Genomic DNA, 21009 nt, shown 5'->3' with positions numbered 1-21009 from the left:
GTACTGTAGTACTACGTTTCAAATTGTATATATTTTTAATATTTTGTCTGTTTTTTGTATATTTAGACAATGTTAATAAGCACAACTGCCCCTAACAAAAGGTTTATTTGTATATGGCTAAGCATGCTTTCACCAAAGCCTGATATACTGTACAGAAGTGTAGAAATATATCTGGTTCCATGATGCTTAGTGGAAGGTTCAAGGGAGTCAGAAAACTCTGATGTGTGAAATGGTTTTTCTTAAAAATCCATCCACAAATTGTTGCTCATTTAGGAAATACTCAGTTTGATTTTCTGTTGGCCTCAAAGTTGAGTCTGGAAATGGTGAATAGCTGTTTAGTTAAAAAAGAAAAAAGAAAGGGCTTTCATTAAAAATTTTTTTTTTTTTTTTACCTCTATAATATCAGGCATGTCGAGTCTTGTCATCCTTCTTTTGTAGAGGGCTCCTTGGTGGACCCAGAGAAGTGGTTTTCAGCTTTCCCAGGCCTTAATTGAAGCGACTGTAACTGAGGTCTTTTGTTACGCTCTTGGGTTAAATAAGGCATTTAGAGCTTTAAAGTCTGAGTGATTTTTGATTCAATCAGGTTTCACTTGCTTGGTAACTATCATAGTCTATTAATTCCTCAGTCATCCATAGCCTTCCCAGAAAAACAAGATAGTTGTAACCATTTAAAATGCTTCACACAAACCCTTTTAGAAAGAAGCAAAGAAGGCAAAACTAACTTTTGCCTTTACATCTGTTGCCTGAACTGAAATGGGTTTTGTTCTTGATTTCATAGTTGTTTTAACTAGCAAAATGAGCAACCTGTTGCCAGTGAGAAATTGGGATATTTGTGAGAGGTAGTTGCCAGTCTCACTTTCTTGAATTATTTTTCCTGAGCAGAATGAGTTTCCTATATTGTTTTTTCTTTTGTAGTAAGCGTGGACATTTCTGGTGTGCCAATTTTACTAGTTCTGCTTGGTGTCTTTATACAGTGTTTTGTCTTTGCATTTTTTACTGTTAAGGGTTCATTTTGAGCAAATGTGCTTATTTGAGTAAACTGTACTTAATTTATAAACTTATTGCTTCTGCATGTGGACATCTTTGACTCTGTAAAATAAATACAGAATTAACAAATATATATCTAAAAATACTCTGTAAAACCACTCATATTCTTCTGCAAAATATTCCAGAGATCAATTAAGCTTGATCAAACAGATGTCTACAATGGTAGGTGCTTTCATTTGCCACATATGTATATATTTGTAAGGTTTTTTTTCTCTTTTTTCTCTCTGCTGTAGTGCAAAGTGGGGAACAACTAAGACTCTTGAGAATTGTCTAATAGGAATACTGATCACTAAATCAATTGCCATACACTCAAGTTGACAGCTACTGGAGACTTATCTGTGTTTAAATGGTATATCCTAAACATATTGACAGTGTTTATTTGCAGACTTGTATTACCAAATATTACCAATCAGTATATTCTTAATATGTATATGAATCTAGGCCTCAACATATAATATGGCAATGGGCAACTTAGAAATGAAGATGATACGTTGTGAAAAGTAAGAGCATCCTTCAGTTAGACAAATTACTGTCTTTTAAGAGAGATTATGTAGAGGTTAATGTGATGGATATTTTAGAAATTCATGTAGGTGGATGATTGTCTGTCTAGGTTGGTGCCATATCCTATTGCCATTTATAGGAAAGAATATATTGTGAAAGTTGTTAAATGACATTTAGATAACTTTTTTGTCCTCTCCATTCAGAAGAGAAATAGAGATGGAAGATACCTATTAGTTCATGTTGGTGTGCTGTGACCAGTATTATCTCATTGTTTCCTTGTAATCCCCTGTCTGTATCCATCTGTTGTCTCTTGTTTTGTACTTAAATTGTAAACTCTTTGGAGGAGGGACTGTATATTCTGTATTTGTACAGAGCCTACCTAGCATAGTGAGGTCCTGGTCCATGACTGGGGCTCCTGAGGGTTAAAATGATGATAATCTTGTCCATTCCTTTATAAGAATTGTTCTCTATCTAGATTACAGATTCTAGTGCTTTGTCCAGTTTATTCCTAAAATTCTAAAAGATGGGGCTTCCAATCCTTTCCTTTGGGTAGTATTCCACAATCTTAGAGCTCTTTTCCTAATTTTCCTCTTTTTTAAAAAGCTTGGAGAAATAAGATTAATAGAATAAAGTCAAAATGTGAATGCATTGAGGAAGTAGGGTCACTCTTTGTTAGGACTGGCCTACACTGGGAACTTAATTGGCATTGCTGTGTTGCTCAGGTGGTGTAAAAAATCCACATCCCTGAGTGAGGTAGTTAAACTGACCTAACCCCCAGTGTAGACAGCGCTAGGGTAATGGAAGAGTTCTTCTGTCAATGTAGCTACCGCCTCTCAGGGAGGTGGATTGCCTGTACCAACAGGAAAACTGCTCCAGTCAATATAGGTAGTGTCTACACTGAAGCATTACAGCGGCACTGCTGTAGCCCTTCCAGTGTAGACAAGCCCTTAGCCTTATAGCATCCAAGCAAAAGTATAGAACAGCCCTGGAATATTGTGGGAAGCTGAAAAGTCACTACATGAAATAGCCTGTCAGCCAATGTCTTTAATACTTGGAGGACAGAAATACCTTTTTAATTAGGCATTGGCTAAAATGTGGTGGTGGTGGTGGTGGGGGGGGGAACAAATATGCCTCCATTTTCCCCATGTAATTCCCTCAAATGTGTGTTGTTACTGGCAGAACTTGGGGCCTTACACTCAACTCAGTGGCATTCCTGTTTGTCAGTATGTAACACAATAAATTAGACTGCCATACCAGGTCAATTCTGACACCTCAGGGAATGTTCTAAGCATCAATGGGGGAAAATGGGGGACCTATGAAGCCCTTGCCAGCTATGTAACACAACCACAAAGAGGTCGTGGAGGTGGGGAGTGTACAGCTGCAAGGAATCCCTGGTGTGTGCAATAAGCTCAGCCTATACAAGGTATTAAATAGTATGTGACCTCCCCATCCTGCTTATATCACTATTTGTATATTGCTTTTCAATTAATATTGGAATTGTCTTGTTAAAAATTATGTTGCCTAGCATATTCTCACTTGAATTATTAGTATTCTACAAATATTTTGTGTTTTGCCTGTTCCACAGGTGTGTAGCAGTTTGGAAGATTCTAATCAGCCTCTTTAAGTGGGAACTAAACTAATCTTTCACCTGCCTAATTGTCTCAAATCTACAGTTGGGAAAACATGAGTGTCTGTAAACTCTTGACTTTTCTTGCAGGCAGCCTCTAGTTTACAAGATATCTTAAAATAAAATAGTTGTAATGAAATATTTGTTTTGATTGAAATTTCACCTGGGAATCAAATAAGCAGTTCTCGTGTAAACTAGGCCATTTGGAGTCTGACTGCAGATTCTGACACCTGTTTTAAAAGATAATACATGTGCTGTCTTTTATAATGGCAGGTGGCATCAACAATCTCACTTTATATGGTCTCTGGGTTTTTAGGAATGCATCTTATTTTACAGTCTATACTTGCTCTCCAGTAACCCTACAGGTGAAAACAGTTACTGGAAACTGATCAGCCTTTTATTTTTGTCTACGATGTGAATAGTGCCTGTTAACTTGGACTTTATAATTTATTAGCCATCTGGGGTAGATCTAACAAAAATAAGTCAATAGGATTCTCTCTTTAGGCCATCATACTATAAGCAATAGCCTAAGAAATATAATTAATTTTCCTCATTCCAGAATGGTGTTGTACAGGCAGAATCTGTAGCATCTGACCCATTGCATTTCTAAACCTCATCTCACGCTTTCTACTTTATTGTAATAGGAATACTTGCATATGGGTCTGAGTCTAAATCAATGTGGAATTCTACTTGTAGTGAAACTTGTGTTCCTGTGTGAGAGATGGGTTTATTCAGCCTCAATTCATTAATATTAAGGTGATAATTTATGTAGTAGGACATGCAACCACAAGAAGTTTCTAGATTTTGGGCTATTACACCTGTAATGCTTCTGATTCTGCTGCTGCAGAGGCAACCATTCAAAGAAGCAGCATGAATCTGAAGTCATTGATAACATGATTTTTGCTTTTGACAGACATCAAAGAAGTTATTTTGTGTTCCCTGTGGATGTTGGAGGGCAATCAGTGTTTACAAACTGCAGAAAAGCAAAATGGTGAAGCTAGCTTATTATTTTCAAAGTTCTAAGGAGATGTTATAGTACAGGTGTGTTTGGTTATCTGCAAGACCCAATAAAAAATGCAGTTTGTCCTCCATTTAACTTTGCTGGCATGCAAGAAACCCTGGAATTAGCATTTTCACACAGTGTTGTTGTTCTGCATTGGAGTAGAGTGATGAGATAATTAAAACTTGTGTATCTTTAAAGTCAATCTTTTCAGATAGTCAACCACTGTATTTGAAGTGTTTTAAAAAAAATCATGACCCCCTGCATCTACTCTTAGGGCTGGTCCACACTAAGCCCCCAGTTCGAACTAAGATACACAACTTCAGCTACGTGAATAACATAGCTGAAGTCGAAGTATCTTAGTTCGAACTTAAAGGTACTTACCGCGGGTCCACACGCGGCAGGCAGGCTCCCCCGTCGACTCCGCCTACTCCTCTTGCGGAGCAGGATTACCGGCGTTGACGGCGAGCACTTCCGGGATCGATTTATCGCGTCTAGACAAGACGCGATAAATCGATCCCAGAAGATCGATTGCTTGCCACCGAACCAGCGGGTAAGTATAGACGTACCCTTAGAGAAAGTGTAAGAAATATATCACCGATAAGCCTATGTAACTTGTCTGTTTCAAGAGGTTGATAGAAAATACTTGACTTTGAAGTGTCGTTGTGTGTGGGACAGTAAGGGAGTGAGATTTTTGTTTCAGAATGTAATAAAATTTTCAACACCTCATGACCCTCCCTAGGGGTCATGATCCACTGGTTAGGAAATGCTGGTGTAGACAAATGCTTTGCAGAGTATTTAAAGCTGCAGCCAGATTCTTTAATGGGAAAGGCGTGAGATCAAGTAGAACGTGTACTTTATCTGAGTGTTATGATGACTGTAGTTTCCCTCAATACATTTCCAAAGATGTAAAGTATATGGTCAAATAAGAGATTTGTTTGTGTAGTTATTACGATTAAAAATTAAGACCCCTTTTTCATTGGGATAGTCGTCTTGATGTGTTTAAAATCTTGAATGATGACTTTACCACACCAACTAGTCACTACTTTATCTATTTGTAAATAGCACTTTCTCTGCATTTGAGAGGATCTATATTGTTATAGTAAAAGTAAAACTGCTCATTTTAAGAGCAACATGCCAGGAGTCACATTATTGATTGTCAGTACAGAAACTGACATGCTAGCTGTGATGATGTAGTTGTACCTTTTAAAAAAAAAAAAAAAAAATACTGAACATCAGTTTGTAGGTGAAATAAATCACAGTTCTTAAAACTTGGCTTCACTGCCTGTGCACCAGGAATTGTGATCATGGTTTCTGATGCAATCCTGAGTGGTGGTTGAAACATTCAACGCTATGCTTGTGTTATAAAGTTAAATGTAACCAGCCATGCAAATGTTGGCTTCATAGAGACCACGAAGTATGCAGTACAGCAAAGACGACATCCTTCCAGTTTTTAGTGCAGCTGCCTTACAGGAAGACACCGCTTAAGTTCTCGAATTCAAAATCATGCTATATTTGAGAAAGAGGATAGAATGAAGCTATGTCTATACTTAAAGCACTACAATGGCACAGCTGTAGAGTTTCAGTTTAGACACTACAGCGACAGGAGGGGTTCTTCTGTCACTATAGGTAACCCACCTCCCTGAGATACATTAGCTAGGTTGACGGCTGTTGGCCTAGTGCTGTCCACGCTGTGGGGATTAGGCCATCTTAACCATGGTGCCCAGGGGTGAAGATTTTTCAGTGTAGACCTACCCTGAGACTGCAAGGTAAAATGGCAACGGCTGACCTTTAAGTATCAAATATTGATCACTGAACTATAATTCCTCAGTACTACAAGAACATTGTTTTAATGCAGAATATTAAAACATACTGTTGGGCACATGAATAATTCCCTGAGATCCTAAAGATTAATTTTGGTAGCAAACTCAGACCTACTGTAAAAGGTACAATAATATAAAATATTTCTCCCCTAGCAGAACACAAGTGTGGCCTTTTTAAAAAAAGCCCTCTCCCATCTGAACAGAAAATCTAAGGTTTCATTGATTCGGCTTGTTTTGCATCGGTTCACGCTGGCAGTTTGATGCCAGTCTAAGGAATTGATGCTGTTCCATAATTCTACCACATTTATGTTCTGTCACATCCCAACTTGCTTAAAGTTCCCTGAAAAGTATAGTGAAGTTCCTGTATGTATCTCTGTGGTTGGCAAATAACTTGTGGTATAGACTTTTGAGCCATAAAGGTTTCTTAAGGAAGGATCCTGGCATCATTCTTGAGGGCAAGTAGTACAGTTAATTACCTTTATTTTCAGCATTTTAAGAGGTTTAGAGGGTAGCTGGAATTTCTAAGTTGTAAATTCTTTGAGGGCAGGGATTGTATTTCATTATTTGCATGTACAGCACAATGGAGCTCCGATCACTGAGTGAATTTGCTACTATAATGCCAATAAAGTAGTCTCGAGGCCACATCTTCAGCAATTATAAAATTTCATAGCTCCTTTGGCTTCATTGGAAGATCTAGCCCAGTGTGTACCCAAGATGAACAAAAATTGGCAAAACTTCTCTTCAAAAGTGAGCCCGATTTCTGATAATACACCACATTTGTGGAACACGTGGAGTAAAAAACCATGAACAAATCTCTCCTACAGTATTATATTTGACAGTGTTTTTTCTATTTTTAAAGTTGACCTGTAACTATCTTACAACTATTGTTAATGACAGAAGTTATTCAAACTACAGGTTTTTAATCTAATTTATTTAGCGCTGTTTGCTGTTAACTTGTATTTCCTCTGGACAACGAAAATATGCTGATCAGTTTTACTTCTGTTCATTGTCAGTGACTACTTAATTTTACCTTTAGTTTCTCCTGCCCTGTCATACTGCAGTGTTAGAGTTTCAAGCACTGTAGGGGATTATTGGTTTGTGTAAAACCTTGTCCTTTAAAGCCTAAATCTTGACCCAAATTTGTTCTAATGATGATTGTGTGTCCATGTGAAATGCCCCCTTCTTTGGGAGAAGCCAAAGGCCATGCAGGCAATTTCTGCTGTTTATTTACAGCCCTGCTTCATTGGATTATCTGGCAGCAAACACTGTTAGCAGCATAGATGAGACTGTATTTTATTTAAAGCAGAAGCTGTTTTGAGAGTGGTTTTGCTTCCAAGCATTGTAGTACTCTCAAATGGCTAGTATCCAAATAATATTTCTTAAGGCTGTCAAATAGAGCCGATGATGATTTCTTGGTTGCCATTGCTATAGGCTTTTCAGAAATCATATGACAGGTCATGTGATCTCACGAATCAAAGCTTCCACATTGTTGGGAGCTCACTTTAACTTTAGACAAATCTCTTGAGTTCTATAGCCCTCCCACCCAGAATGTTTAAATAAAAGCAGACGAAACACGAATGAGGTTTTATAGGTGACCTCAGTTCTTTGTTCCCATCTTCCTACTTATTTCTTCCTCTCCAGCTCTTGGCTGTCTCTGTCATGATATGGGAACAACTTATTTGAGAAAAAAGAACAGGAGTACTTGTGGCACCTTAGAGACTAACAAATTTGCATCCGAAGAAGTGGGTTGTAGCCCACGAAAGCTTATGCTCTAATAAATTTGTTAGTCTCTAAGGTGCCACAAGTACTCCTGTTCTTTTTGCGGATACAGACTAACACGGCTGCTACTCTGAAACCTGTTATTTGAGAAACCATCTCACTTGTTACCAACGTTCACGGTATTAACCAGTGTTCACTGCCCCTCCCAAAAAACAAACAACCCTGAAAAGAGAAACGTCAGATACTCCATGAAGTATTGATCTTATGTGGAGGGCACTTTGATACCACACTGATGGGCAGCAGTGTAAAACCCTAAGACAAATCAATAGTGACAGTTCCAGTGGGGTTGGGGTCTGAAGAATTGGTCGATACTAGGGATTAGTGCAAGGCCTTGACTTCAGACCTTTCTCTGCCTGTGGTGCTTTGCCAGAACATAGCAGCCTTAAGGGCACGATGTAAGTCACACTTAGTTTAGCAATTTTTGATTGATTGTTGTATGGTTGCTTGTCCTGTTTTCTTAAAATTACTGACAATGGTCGCACTAATGCGTTAAATTTTGTGTAAGTTGCCATGGTGATGTATGCTCTAAAATATTGGTGTCATTTGCAGCTGCTCTAAAATACTAAGTCTTAAGCAAATGAGAATAGAGACTTAAATGTAAAGGAGCACATACTCTGGGATATAACTGTTAAATTAGACCGTTCAATAAATGTTAATCAGCTACAAAAATTCACCTGCACTTCAGATGCTTCACTCTTGCCAGGGTGAAGTGTGATATTGCAAGAAAAGTGTGACTTGTGAGAAAATGAAACACTGGGGAAATGAAAGTCTGAGTTTGTGCTTTGGTTTCTTACAATAAACTGTTTTGAAGGGATTGTGACAGTCAAAGATCTCATTTATCCATCCCGGCTTTGCCTCTCCAATATAATCACTTTCATTTTTCTGCATTAATTTTAAATATTTGCACTTTCAAGATGAGTTCTTGGGACTCTCAGAATTTAGGCAGTTTCTTGAATCAGTGTTTGTATATCTTTATAAGTGTGGAAATAATGCTTACCGTGTGTGTGTGTATATATATATATTAAGAGAGAGCTGTTATGACTTCATGCTCTATCCCCAGCTTTGCTAAGTCATTACTGTGTACATCTGCATTTTTCACTTGAATTTTTGCTTTACTGCCATGAAAATGTTTCTGCAATCTTTTTTTTCCCCTTCTGTTTTCTCATATGGTTCTCAATCACCAAGGTGATTGCAGCAGTGTTTTGCCTGGGGAGTGTTCCTCTTGGGATACCAGCCAGATTAAAGGATCATAAGTATTTTTACCTTTCACTTACTATGAAGTCTCCTTTTCCCTGTAAACTTCAACTTTTGACTGCAGTTGTCCATCTTTTGCTGGATTTGCAGTGATTTGCTAAAGCATAGAGATGATTCTATTAGGGCTTGCTGTTTGTGGCTCCTCAGGTTCTTAACTGGCTCAGAGATTGAAAGGTCTATTTTAATGACCTAGTTTGTGCCCCAATATATGGTGGTCTTACACGGGGTGCCTAAAAGGCAAGATACATAAATATCATGACTTATAGGTGCTTCAGTTTAACTAGCCAGAACGTATGAGCAGCTGACTAGCATGCTTGGATCACTTAAAAAGAGGCTTTTATGGGACCAAAACAGAATTTAAAAATTGAAGCTGTGACCATTGTTGAATATGATATTTAAGAGTGTAGTGTGTTCGCCTTCTCTGGTAGGGCTAATCTATACTTGGAAGGAGTGGACCCAAAAAGAAAGTGCTTTAAATGAGCTCTGCGTACTCCTTTCTGAAAAGCACTTACCTGCATTTAATGTGTAGCACCTTTGATCCCAAAATCTCAGCATTGCTTCACAGAAAACTGAGGGTATGTCTATACTGCTGCTGGGAGCATGCCTTACTCCCCAGGCAGGCAGATGTGCACTAGATCTGCTTGAGCTAGTGCGCTAAAAACAAGCACCATGGTCATTGCAGCACAGGCTAGCTGCTCAAGTACGGACCCAGGGTGTCAGTCAGGCTTGAACTCGGACCGCTAGCCTGTTCTGCGATGTTCACACCACTATCCTTCACGCAGTAGCTCAAGCGGCGCTAGCATGTGTCTGTCTGCCAGGACTGGGAGGCACCCTCCCAGCTGCAGTGTAGACCTACCCTGAGCCTCTAAATCCCTGTGAGGTTAAGTATTAACTCTGTTTAACAGACTGGGATACCTTATGCTAATCACTTCTGTAGAGCAGTATCAATGAGTCAGTAGTAGAGCTGGGAATAGAACACAGGAGTCCTGACTCTTTATCCTCTGTTCTAACTAGATATTCTTCTTTTGGTAACTTCCCAGGCGCTGTCTGGGGACTCCCACGCCTGTAGACTTCAAAAAATGAGTGTTCTTCATCGTCCTAAGTTAGTGATTATTCCGTTTTCTACTCTCAATTTCATTGTCTGAATTGTGCAGCTTGAAGGTGGCAATGGGAGGATCTGATCATTCTCTTTGAAAATACTCTGAAACCTAACATCTGGTGCTTTAGAAACCAAACGTGCTTTGAGTTCGAGAACAGGGATGAACTCCTGCATGGTCTATTCCTCCGCACCTTTCATTCAAACACTGCCCCCTTTAATATGGTAACAAATGTGGCTTGGACAGGGTTCTTGGGTATACAGATGTAATGGAAAGCTAAATAGATCAGTTTTTTCCATATTCCTCATTCATAGACAGTGCTATTCCACAGAGATTAACAAGTTAATACCTACTGATCCCTTAATGTTTTCTATTTATAGGGTCTTTTGTTTCTTGTATTCTTAGTAGATGTTTTGGAATGAGGTGTTCTGCTCCCCCAAAACTTAAATTCAGATTTGCTATATTAGTTCTGATTTAGTCTCTCATACTTAGATATTTTTCTTCAAAGGAACGTTATTGAACTCATATTAATCTAATGGGGCACCAGCTAGAGATTTACAGTAAGCGCTCTACAAATAGGCTGTAAAAATTCACATAAGGAACAAGTAATCTAAAACTACATTAGAGATTTATAAGTGAAATGGAAGACAGTTACAGAATGGTTCGTGCTTTGTCATCCTTCCCTTACCTAGTGCTGTTCAGTGCCACTTACCCCACAAGTTGTACACTCGGGGCTTGTCTAAACACATAGGGCTAGTCTACACTGGCAAGGCTGAAACGCTGCCACAGCAGCTCTTTAATATGGCTTGTGTAGTTGCAGCAGAGTGCTGGGAGAGAGCTCTCCCAGCGATCTAGAAAAACCACCTCCACGAGGGGCGTAGCTACCAGCGCTAGTGCACTGTCTACACTGGCGCTTTACAGCACTGAAACTTGCTGTGCTCAGGGGGGTGTTTTTTCACACCCCTGAGTGAGAAAGTTGCAGCGCTGTAAAGTGCCAGTGTAGACAAGCCCAAACGTTGTACTGCTTTAACTACACTGGTATAGTTCATGTGGTAGAAGAGTCGTCCTAGTATGGACAGTATGGGAGTTGTCTGTCTCTCTTGTGGATGTCTGTAGTGAATGATGGCTTAGGTTGTAGACTAAATGAAATACCTTTGTGTTCACCACTACCCTCATTCTTAAACAGTGAGGGTATGTCTACACAACAAAGAAAAACCGTTGGTGCTAGACCCCTGTGAGGCGGGAGTGTCCCAGAGCTCAGGCTCCAGTCCAAGCCCAGAAGTCTACACAGCAATGAAACAGCTGCTGAGCCCCACGAGCCCGGGCTGGCCTGTGCCAGGGGTTTTTCTTTGCTGTGTAGACATAACCTGTGAGGCTTAGTGATGGTCTATATCCCTAGCTGGCAGCTTTCACTTTGAATGTGCTCCTGAGAGTCTTTCCTGTTCTAGCATTTTTGTTTTTAATGGACATTTATAATCAATTTTAAAAAAGCTATCAGCAAATGGACAAAATTAGATGCATTGATCAGTTTCTTTGCTTACTTCTCATGTACTAATGTGAGTGAGATATAGCTGCCAGAAAGAATGGGATTTATTTGGTACTCTGAGTAATACAAGATGAACTGGGGTTTCTTTTCAAATTCTCCTTGTGGCAAACATCGTCACCAGACTTTTCCTGACATGACCTCTGTTTGCTTCATAACAGAAGAATAAAAGCATACATGAGCACTAAAATATAATAGCCCTGGTATTAATGGACCTCTAGCACTTTGTGAGACTTCAGGCCAGAAGCAAACTGAGTTGAGCTGCCAGAGGTTATTAATGGCAATTAAATATATTCCTGGGCTTGTTGTCTTTGTTTCACTCCACCCTTTCATTGTTAGATATGAGTTGTGAAAGAGGGACACTGACTCACAATTTCATGAGAATGAAATCTGTAACCACAAAGTAGGGAATTAGCTTGCGTTTTCAAAGATAACTTTTGCATTCCAAAGATTCCATGGGTTTGTTTGATATTGCCCCCTGACCTAAAAACCCCACACTTTATTTCCTTGATTAAAAAACACTGAATAAACCAGTGGGTGGAAGTTGGGAGGATGAGGGCTGGCAAAGGTTTTCTGAAACAAAATACTCTTCAATAAGGTCTTTGGCCAGGAACTGTATTTTTGTTATGTGTTTATAAAATGCCTAGGATAATGGAGTCCTACTCTATATGATTGGGGTCCCTAGGTGCTACTATAATCCAAATAATTCACTTGTAAGCATATTTATTCCTCAAATGTAAAAAGGCACACATTGGCCAAAATGAAAAGGTTGCAATTCTGTAAGTAAAACACAAGCACAATAATAGTCACTAGTTTACTAACTAGTTAGGCTTATGACTTTTGGACGTGCGCTTAGATTCTGATATACAGTAGAACCTCAGAGTTACGAACATCTTGGGAATGGAGGTTATTCGTAACTCTGAAATGTTCATGACTCTGAACAAAACATAATGGTGATTCTTTCCAAAGTTTACTCATGAACATTGACTTAATACAGCTTTGAAACTTTACTGTGAAGAAGAAAAATACTGCTTTCCCTTTATTTTTTAGTAGTTTACATTTAACACAGTAATGTACTATTTGCTTTAATTTTTTGGAGGGGGGGGGGGTCTCTGCTGTTGCCTGATTGCGTACTTCCAGTTCCAAATGAGGGGTGTGGTTGACTGGTCAGTTCATAGCTCTGGTGTTTGTATCTCGGAGGTGCTACTGTGCTTCCAAATTTGTATGATTTTTCAGCACCTAATCTATTAAAGGTTCAACCAAGCCAATCCAAATGTGCAAAAACTCTCGTGATTGCTGATCTGGGAGGACAGGAGTGCAGGGGCTGTAAAAATAGCCAATGTTCTGTGCTCAGTTTCATAAACTTCTATGGTTTTGTCACTTTAATGCAGTAACCTATGGCACAACCACATTCACAAATATTAATTTGAGGTAGAAATCTGCTTTTTCAATTTTTAATGCTACAAACGAGGGAGGGAATTTGAGACTCAGGATTTTGTTCTTGTCAGTCATGTTTAGATTGGCTTTTATGTATCTGGGCTCAATGTTCTTTTCTGTTTAGGAACCTGTTATGAAGACACATGCAAGCCATTTAATCATTCAATTATGATTTTCTTTATTGACAGCCTGGGGGATATTGACTTTCTCAGGGTGTTGTCAGGCTTAATTTAATGTCCATGAAGAGTTTTGAGATATTGCTAGAATGGTGTCTGTTTTCTTGGGCTGAGGAAGGAGGATCTGCATTATAGTCCTGCATTGAAAGCTAGCACTGATGTTGCTTGCCAGGATATGGGAACTAGATACGCATGTGAAAGATTCAATGACACTTGTTCCAGCACACTGCTACATGAACATAAAATATTTAAGGCAAGGTACAATGTATTGCTTAAGAGTTCAGTTGTCCATTGTATAAGAGAAACTGTCAGCATCTCCTGTCAAGTGCATATTTATAAATATCAAACGTTTTTTAGTTTTAAACTCTTAAATTATGTTTTCTCTCCAATCTGTCTGAATGGGATTGTTTTCTACATAGTCTTTCATATTGTGGATATTTGAAAGATGTTTACAAAGCAATTATTATGATACTCAGAATGCAGTGTATGAAGGCAAACTTGCATCCTAGGACATTAAAACAGTGGGTGAGACAGTGAGGTCATAGTGTTGTTTAAATTCAACCTGGATACCCCTGTAGACAGAGGAAACCTCTGTAGAATGAATAACTTAATTATAGAGACCGAATGGTTAAGGTTACAGTTGAGATTTGTGCTTTAAAGCAGGGCCAATCCCTCTGTCTTGGGCATTTATGAATGAATTTGGTCTCCAAGTTTGGAACAATGATTAATAGGAAAATTGAATTTTCAATATAATATTACTAAGAAAATGTTAGGCTGGCAAAGGAAACATTAAAAAATTTGCTTGATTTTGCTTTTTTGGGGGGGGGTTCCTCTAGCTCAGGGGTTCTCAAACTGGGGGTCGGGACCCCTCGGGGGGTCGCGAGGTTATTACATGGGGGGGTAGAGAATTGTCAGTCTCTACTCAAAACCCCGCTTTGCCCCCAGCATTTATAATGGTGTTAAATTAAAAACACTTTTTAATATATTTATAAGGGGGGGGTTGCACTCGGAGACTTGCTATGTGAAAGGGGTTACCAGTACAAAACTTCGAGAACCACTGCTCTAGCTAAGCAATCAGTCACCACATGCTGCAAACTTCACTCTGACCTGTTCTTGAATTATACAACTTTTAGACTTTTTAAATGTAGTAAAACTTTTTTCAACTTTTGCTTAATTCGGACTTGTTCATTATATCTCATTTTATCAGAATAAACTTATTACAGCGTTAGGTGACATTGTTTAGGGCCTCGATCTTGTCAAGGTCTTTCAGCAAAGGTAGGGAAGTGAAGACGCGATATTTTGATCTTTAAAGGGAAATGAAGCACGAGGGTTTTGTTTAAGTTGTAAAAGGCTAATAAACTTTTTTTTGCTTCATAGTTCACCTTAAAGGGAAACTGTCAGTTTAAATAACATTATAAAAAAATATCAGTACTACTGATACTAACATTTTAGATTGAGTGAAAGAATTTTAAAGGATCTCCTTCATTAATTATGCTGTCTTCTGTTTTGCATTTGTGTGGACAACGAAGTCTTTCACTTCTGTTTTAATCTGCTTCATTTTAAAGTAATGCAAATTTGAGGTTCCAAACACAGCAGGAAGGGGAAGTTGCTACATAAAATCAAAGCTTTACGGTGGGCATTTTAAATAAAAACTAGGTTTTTATTAACTTTTGCTTTTACAAAAACTGAGTTTTAGATCAAATTTGAGTGCAACATCCCTTTTGAACATAGTTTCAAGCTCTAGAAATGGAACCCAAGTTCCAGCCTTAATTCATCATTCTGTCTTTGTCAAGATTGTTCCTCTTGTTACTTTTAATTTAATTGTATTTTGAAAGAATGAGAAATACTGATAGTAAAATAAATTACAAATGTACTGAAGCTTTCGTCTTGCATGATTTGCTTAAAAAGTATAGGGCAATTTCTTGAAATTAAGTCTTTTTTTCCTAAATGGCTTGTATATGTGGAAGGGAGACAGGAGTGAAAGTAACTGAGGACACTTACCGGTGTGTGGGGGGGGGCGCGCACGGCTCTGCGCCCCCCCACCCTGGAAGGGGCAGGGCTGGGGGTCAGCATCTGTCTGGGGATTGGTCCTGCTTTGAGCAGGGGGTTGGACTTGATGACCGCCTGAGGTCCCTTCCAACTCTGACATTCTATGATCCCCCAGCCAGCCCTTCCAGGCTGCCTGACCCGCGCCTCCCGGGGCTCCGGGCCCTTTTAAATCACGGGCCCCAGGGCAGTTGCTCCCTTTGCCCCCTCCTCCCCCGCCCGTCAGTGGCCGGGGGTCAAAAAGGGCAGGGACGTTAAAGCGCTGCAGGGTCCTTTGCCGTGGCAGCGCTTTAACGTTGCTGCGGTCCCTCCTCCCCCACCAATGGGGGGGAGGGGAGCAGCAACATTAAAGTGCTGCCTTGGCAAAGGACCATCCTTAAAGCACTGCAGCGGCAGTGCTTTAATGTCCCTGCCCCTTTTATCTCCCCTGTCGGCGGTACGGACCCTACCGGCAGGGCTGCCGACGGGGGGAGGGGCAGCAACGTTAAAGCGCTGCTACGGCAAAGGACCCTGCAGCGCTTTAATGTCCCTTAAAGGATCCTTAAAGCACTGCCGCAGCAAAGGACCGTCCTGCGCTCTAACAGTGCTTCCCCCCCCCCCCGGAGGGGGGGCGGCGGCGGCCCTGCTGGTATGGACCCTACTGAGAGGGGAGGCAAAAGGGGCAGGGATATTAAAGCTTTAATGTGGGCTGGGTATGGGCCGGTGCGGTTTCTTACGGTACGCAGTACTGGCCCGTACCGGCTCACTTTCACCCCTGAAGGGAGATAGCATTCATTTTTTATTCCCCTCCAAACTTCTCACTGCACTACCCAATGGCTGCAAAACTGTGAGGGCTAGCTGAACTGACTAGAATCAGAAGTGATCAACTTCTGTTTTTCAGTCTTGTAACTTACAAATTTTGTAACACTTATTTTGTGAAGATGGTGAGCCAGCAGAACTGTTCCCAGATGGATCTATGCTTAGTAATCTTGTATCCTTCCACTGTAAATGGTGCTATACCTTTAACTATAGATACGTGAATTGCCACATAATGCTGCTGCTTTGGAATGTGAAGCCCCTAAATTAATATGCAGTTGCTACTTGCGCTAACTAGGATCACTCCATGGTTTGTTTTTGCACTATAAATGCCTTTTTCTTGCCTGGATCTGCTATTTTATTAAAGATAATACAGCCTCCCTACTTCACTATCTAGTGACTAACTCCAATGACTTGAAGCAAGAGCATCACTCTAACATTCTAAAAAAAGGCCCGAGAACAGTCAGGATTATGCAGTAATTCCAGTATAAAGAGGAGAAATATTCAGTAATGGCAGCAGACCAATGGATTTCCATATCCAACATTTCTCAGATGTAACTTGCTGTAGGAAGTAAGTCACTAGGGAGAACTACGTATTAATACTAGATAATTCAGATATCTGTTTTTGACTAGATTCCTCTGACAGTTACTTTATTTGGAATTATAAATACCCTGGTGTGTGTGTGGCTTTTTTAGGGAAGGCTTTTTTCCTCCTTTGAAATCTTGGGTGGTAACTTGTAGATGCCTTTATAATAATATTTTAATCAGAGTTAATCATCATGAATTGAAAGAATATCTGACTGAATAAAAGCCAATTTATAGAGTAAAATATCTGCTTCAACAGACTTCTTAAAATGAAGTGTGTGTGCAGGAAGGACATGGCAAGTACATGATCCTTCAGAAAGAAATAGTCCCCAAACACGTAGCTGTAATGTAACAACATTTGGTTGTTTGGAGTTTCTGAGATATACATATGAGTAAGCAGGTGCAACAGCTATCAAATCATATAAATGGCTAAGTTACACCTCTCTGACTGTAAAATTCCCAAACTATCAAGGCAGTAGCCCAAATACTGCTGTCTAAAGGGTAGAAATCAGATGAAATTAACAAGTATCAAAGGGGTAGCCGTGTTCGTCTGGATCTGTAAAAGCAGCAAAGAGTCCTGTGGCACCTTATAGTCTGTTAGGGTACGTCTTCACTACCCGCCGTATCGGCGGGTAGCAATCGATTTATCCGGGATCGATATATCGCGTCTCGTTAAGACGCGATATATCGATCCCCGAACGTGCTCACTGTCGACTCCGGAACTCCACCAGAGCGAGCGGCGGTAGCGCAGTCGACGGGGGAGCCGCGGCCGTCGATCCCACGCCGTCTGGACCCCAGGTAATTCGATCCAAGATATTTCGACTTCAGCTGAAGTTGCGTATCTTGGATCGCTCTCTCCCTCTTCCCCCTCCCCCCCCCCCCCCCCAGTGTAGACCAGCCCTTAGTCTATAAGGTGCCACATGACTCTTTGCTGCTTTTACTTGAAATTAACAGTTGCTCCAGATTTACCTCCTAAAACTCTTGTCCCCTGGCACTTTGGTAGGAATAATGGGAATGTGGGCTGCATGTTTGGGGTGCTGAATGTATAAATACTCAAAGACAGACTGGGTTATTGGCTCCCTCTGGAGCTGGTGGCTTATTCAGTTTCATTGGGAAATCATTTAGGGGTTGGGGGTACTGAGAAACAAATGTCTTAAGTTGCTCAATAGTGACCCCTTCTGCTGTGCAAGCAGTAGCATTGAAGGGCTCCAAAGGCAGTCCTATCTAGTTTTCAGCCAGAACAATTGTGGCTGTAACATAGATAGTTAAAGATGTATGATGGAGCATTTGAAAATGGGATCCTCAATGTGTAGGTGGTTCTGTTAAGAAAATATAACTAAGAGTAGCATACAATTATTTTTAATCAAGGAAACTAATATTGTGCTTTCTGTAGTGCCTGGCATCCTAAATTCTCTTGGCACATAATAAACAATTGTCCTAACTCCCCAGTGAGGCAGATAACTAGTATGATCTACAAATGGTGAAAGCAGAATCTGCTCCTACTGTTAGATACACAACCTCCTAAAGCTTCTTTCCTGTTAAGATTTTAAACAGTGGCTCCGGGCTGAATTGATTTATTCACAGGAAATTGAAAAGAGATTTGAAGAAACACTGTTGGCTGTAACATTTAGCATAATGGTTTTGATTGGCAAGTAGTTTCTTAAGAATTGAATGCTTATCAAAACAGTGGGTTATGAAAATTTGTGACAAATTGGAAATGAGCAAACAAAGACTAAGGTCAGGTCCTGCTAAAGTACATGCAATCTACAGGATGAAGAATGGATCATGTAACTGAGTATGAAAATAATAACTTTCTCTTCCCTCAGGCAAAGTACATCTCCCACTGCATCGATGAGATCAAACAGGAGCTCAAGCAGGATAACATTGCAGTGAAAGCAAATGCAGTTTGCAAACTTACATATGTAAGTACCTTGCTAGGTTATAATGTAACAATACCTTTTATTTTACTTGCTAACTTCCAACTGACTGTGTGAACTGTGCCTTCAGTTACTTTTCTTAGTTTTACTTATGTAATATGACTTAAGCATGATATTTTCTGAAAGTGGTTAAAAGGGTCACCAACTTAAAAAAAAAAAAAAAAAAACACTCCTCTTTGGAGAATACCTACTGGTGTTACAGTATTTTTAGTGCTACTTGAATCTGAAAGGTTAGACAAATTTTCTTCGTGTTTTGACAGCCCTTCGTACATAGAAGATTTTGCCATTTTTTTTTCTCTATAGTCAGTCAACGTCTCTTTGCATGGGCCTTTCAAGCAGCAGCAGGAAAGAGAAAAATTTTAAATACGTGATGTACGAGTAGGTTTAATATCTGAAATTACTCTTTTTGGACACTTGCTTAATTAAAAGGGACTTTTACTTGAAGCCTTTATATTCTAGGGGTGGGAGAAGATAAAATTAAATAGCCATGTGACTTTTCAGCTGTCCAGAACATATATTCTATAGTAGTATTACTGTACATTTTCAACTTGTAACAGTTACCCTGTTCTTTAAAATTTCCTGGTTGTATTGGGTCTTGTATTTTGAAGTGTGATTTTTTTTTTTTTGGCTCCTTTTTTAACAGTTACAGATGCTGGGCTATGACATCAGTTGGGCTGCATTCAATATTATTGAAGTAATGAGTGCATCAAAGTTTACATTCAAAGTAAGTGGTCTGTATAATTGAGTATTCTAGCCAACACATCCATTATCAACTGTATCGTTCAATATAGATTGAAGTCGTCCTACCTTTGCTTCTAACAGTCAGACAGGACATAAAACATCAGCATTACTTTCTTCAACCAGACATGTGGGGTGTATCCTTGTTTTTTGATAGCCCTGGTCTCTATTCTTTTTAGGTTGCTTAAGGCTGCTCATCAGTGGGTGTATTTTCTTTAATTCATTATATTTTTTTGGAATGTTTTTTTCACGAGTTAGTGTCTGAGGCTGGGAAAGGCCACAGTCTAGCCAAGGAGGGTGGACAAAGCTTCTAGGTTTCTAGTTGTTGTTAGAGTATTTCTCAAGAGCCAGGAAAGTAGGCCATCTCTCCAAAAGAGCACTACCATTCCAGCCAGAGTGAGGCAGAGGGTCTGAACCAAATCTGCCATATTGCTGCTGCTGTTAGTCTACCAGGCAACTTTCTTTAAAGTAAATTCAGTGCTGGTGAATGGTACTGAATTGACAACCCGAGAGAATGAAGTCCTCACTCCACCTGACACATTGGCAGCAGAAGTGCAGCATTTCCCAGTTCCCCCTCCTGATGAGTCTGTGGTGTTCTCAGGGGGCCCATCAACAGTTGGGAGAGTGGAGTTCAGTCTCCTTGGCTCCTTGAAGCCTTGGCCTCTTTAATGAGATGGACAAAGGAGACAATGCCAGTTGGAGTGGTGGTTTTAAAACCCTTGTGAGGTAGCTAAATTAGACCCATTTTACAGATGGGGAAGTTCAGAGGTGAAGTGACTGGCTTAAGTGCACACAAGCAATTTGTACAAGGACTGATCATATAGAACCAATAGTGAGTGTTGCCTGCTCTAACCATTAGATGACATATTCTCAGTATATAATTATGCAGTATGCTAATTCTGCTGAAGGAGTATCCAGTCCAATCTTTTGAGGAGTATCCAATCTTTTGAAGATGCTGTGGAAAATCAACACTTGTGAATGACTCATTTCCTTCTGTTTCTCTTAACTGTGCAGAGAATTGGTTACCTAGCTGCCTCTCAGTGCTTTCATGAAGGGACTGATGTAATTATGCTGACTACCAATCAGATTAGAAAGGTAAGGTATTAGCTTCAATAGGAAGGAATTCAGACTGTTGTAAGGTGTTTATTCCATCTTCCCACTTGGCGTCTCAAAGCTGTATAAAATCTCTGCTTCATATAGAATGTAGGTATGTGAGCAGAGTTGTCCTCATTTGGCTCACATTCCAGCCTGATACCTGAGTTTGTCAGAGATTGATCGGAAAATTGACAACCATTGTCGGATTGTTTCCCCGTGGTGCATGGCCCAACTGTCTGGGCTTGTTCAGAGTGCCAAGTGAACATGAAGACCCTAACTTTTCTTGACGCTCCCAATATCACACATGAGGCTGATGGGTGGGGAAAGTGCTGCAGTATGTGAAAGGAACTGAGTGATTAATTACCTAGTTAGAAATGAGATTGCTTTTTGGATCCATGAAAGGCGGCTTCATCCAGCACTGACAGACCCTTGACCTTCTCCCACATAATTATACAGAAAACAGGTGAACAGCAGCTGTTTAAATTAAGACTGTTTATTCTTGTACTAACATGCTCAAATGTGTTCTTTT

General features: G+C 39.9%; 1 protein-coding gene across 2 annotated transcripts in view; it reads left to right on the top strand.

The window, feature by feature from the left end:
* AP3D1 (adaptor related protein complex 3 subunit delta 1) overlaps nt 1-21009 on the top strand; it is a 68880-nt gene that overhangs the window by 11069 nt on the left and 36802 nt on the right. For both annotated transcript variants that reach the window (XM_065422012.1, XM_065422011.1), the window contains exons 2-4: nt 18537-18632; nt 19291-19371; nt 20400-20480. In XM_065422012.1, coding sequence (XP_065278084.1) covers nt 18537-18632; nt 19291-19371; nt 20400-20480 — 258 coding nt within the window. The remainder of the gene's footprint in view (nt 1-18536; nt 18633-19290; nt 19372-20399; nt 20481-21009) is intronic.

Source organism: Emys orbicularis, chromosome 24 (genome assembly GCF_028017835.1).
Source record: "Emys orbicularis isolate rEmyOrb1 chromosome 24, rEmyOrb1.hap1, whole genome shotgun sequence".
In the NCBI taxonomy this organism is placed as follows: Eukaryota; Metazoa; Chordata; order Testudines; family Emydidae; genus Emys; species Emys orbicularis.
The sequence above is the reverse complement of the archived record's forward strand: the minus strand, read 5'-3'. Positions and strand labels throughout refer to the sequence as shown.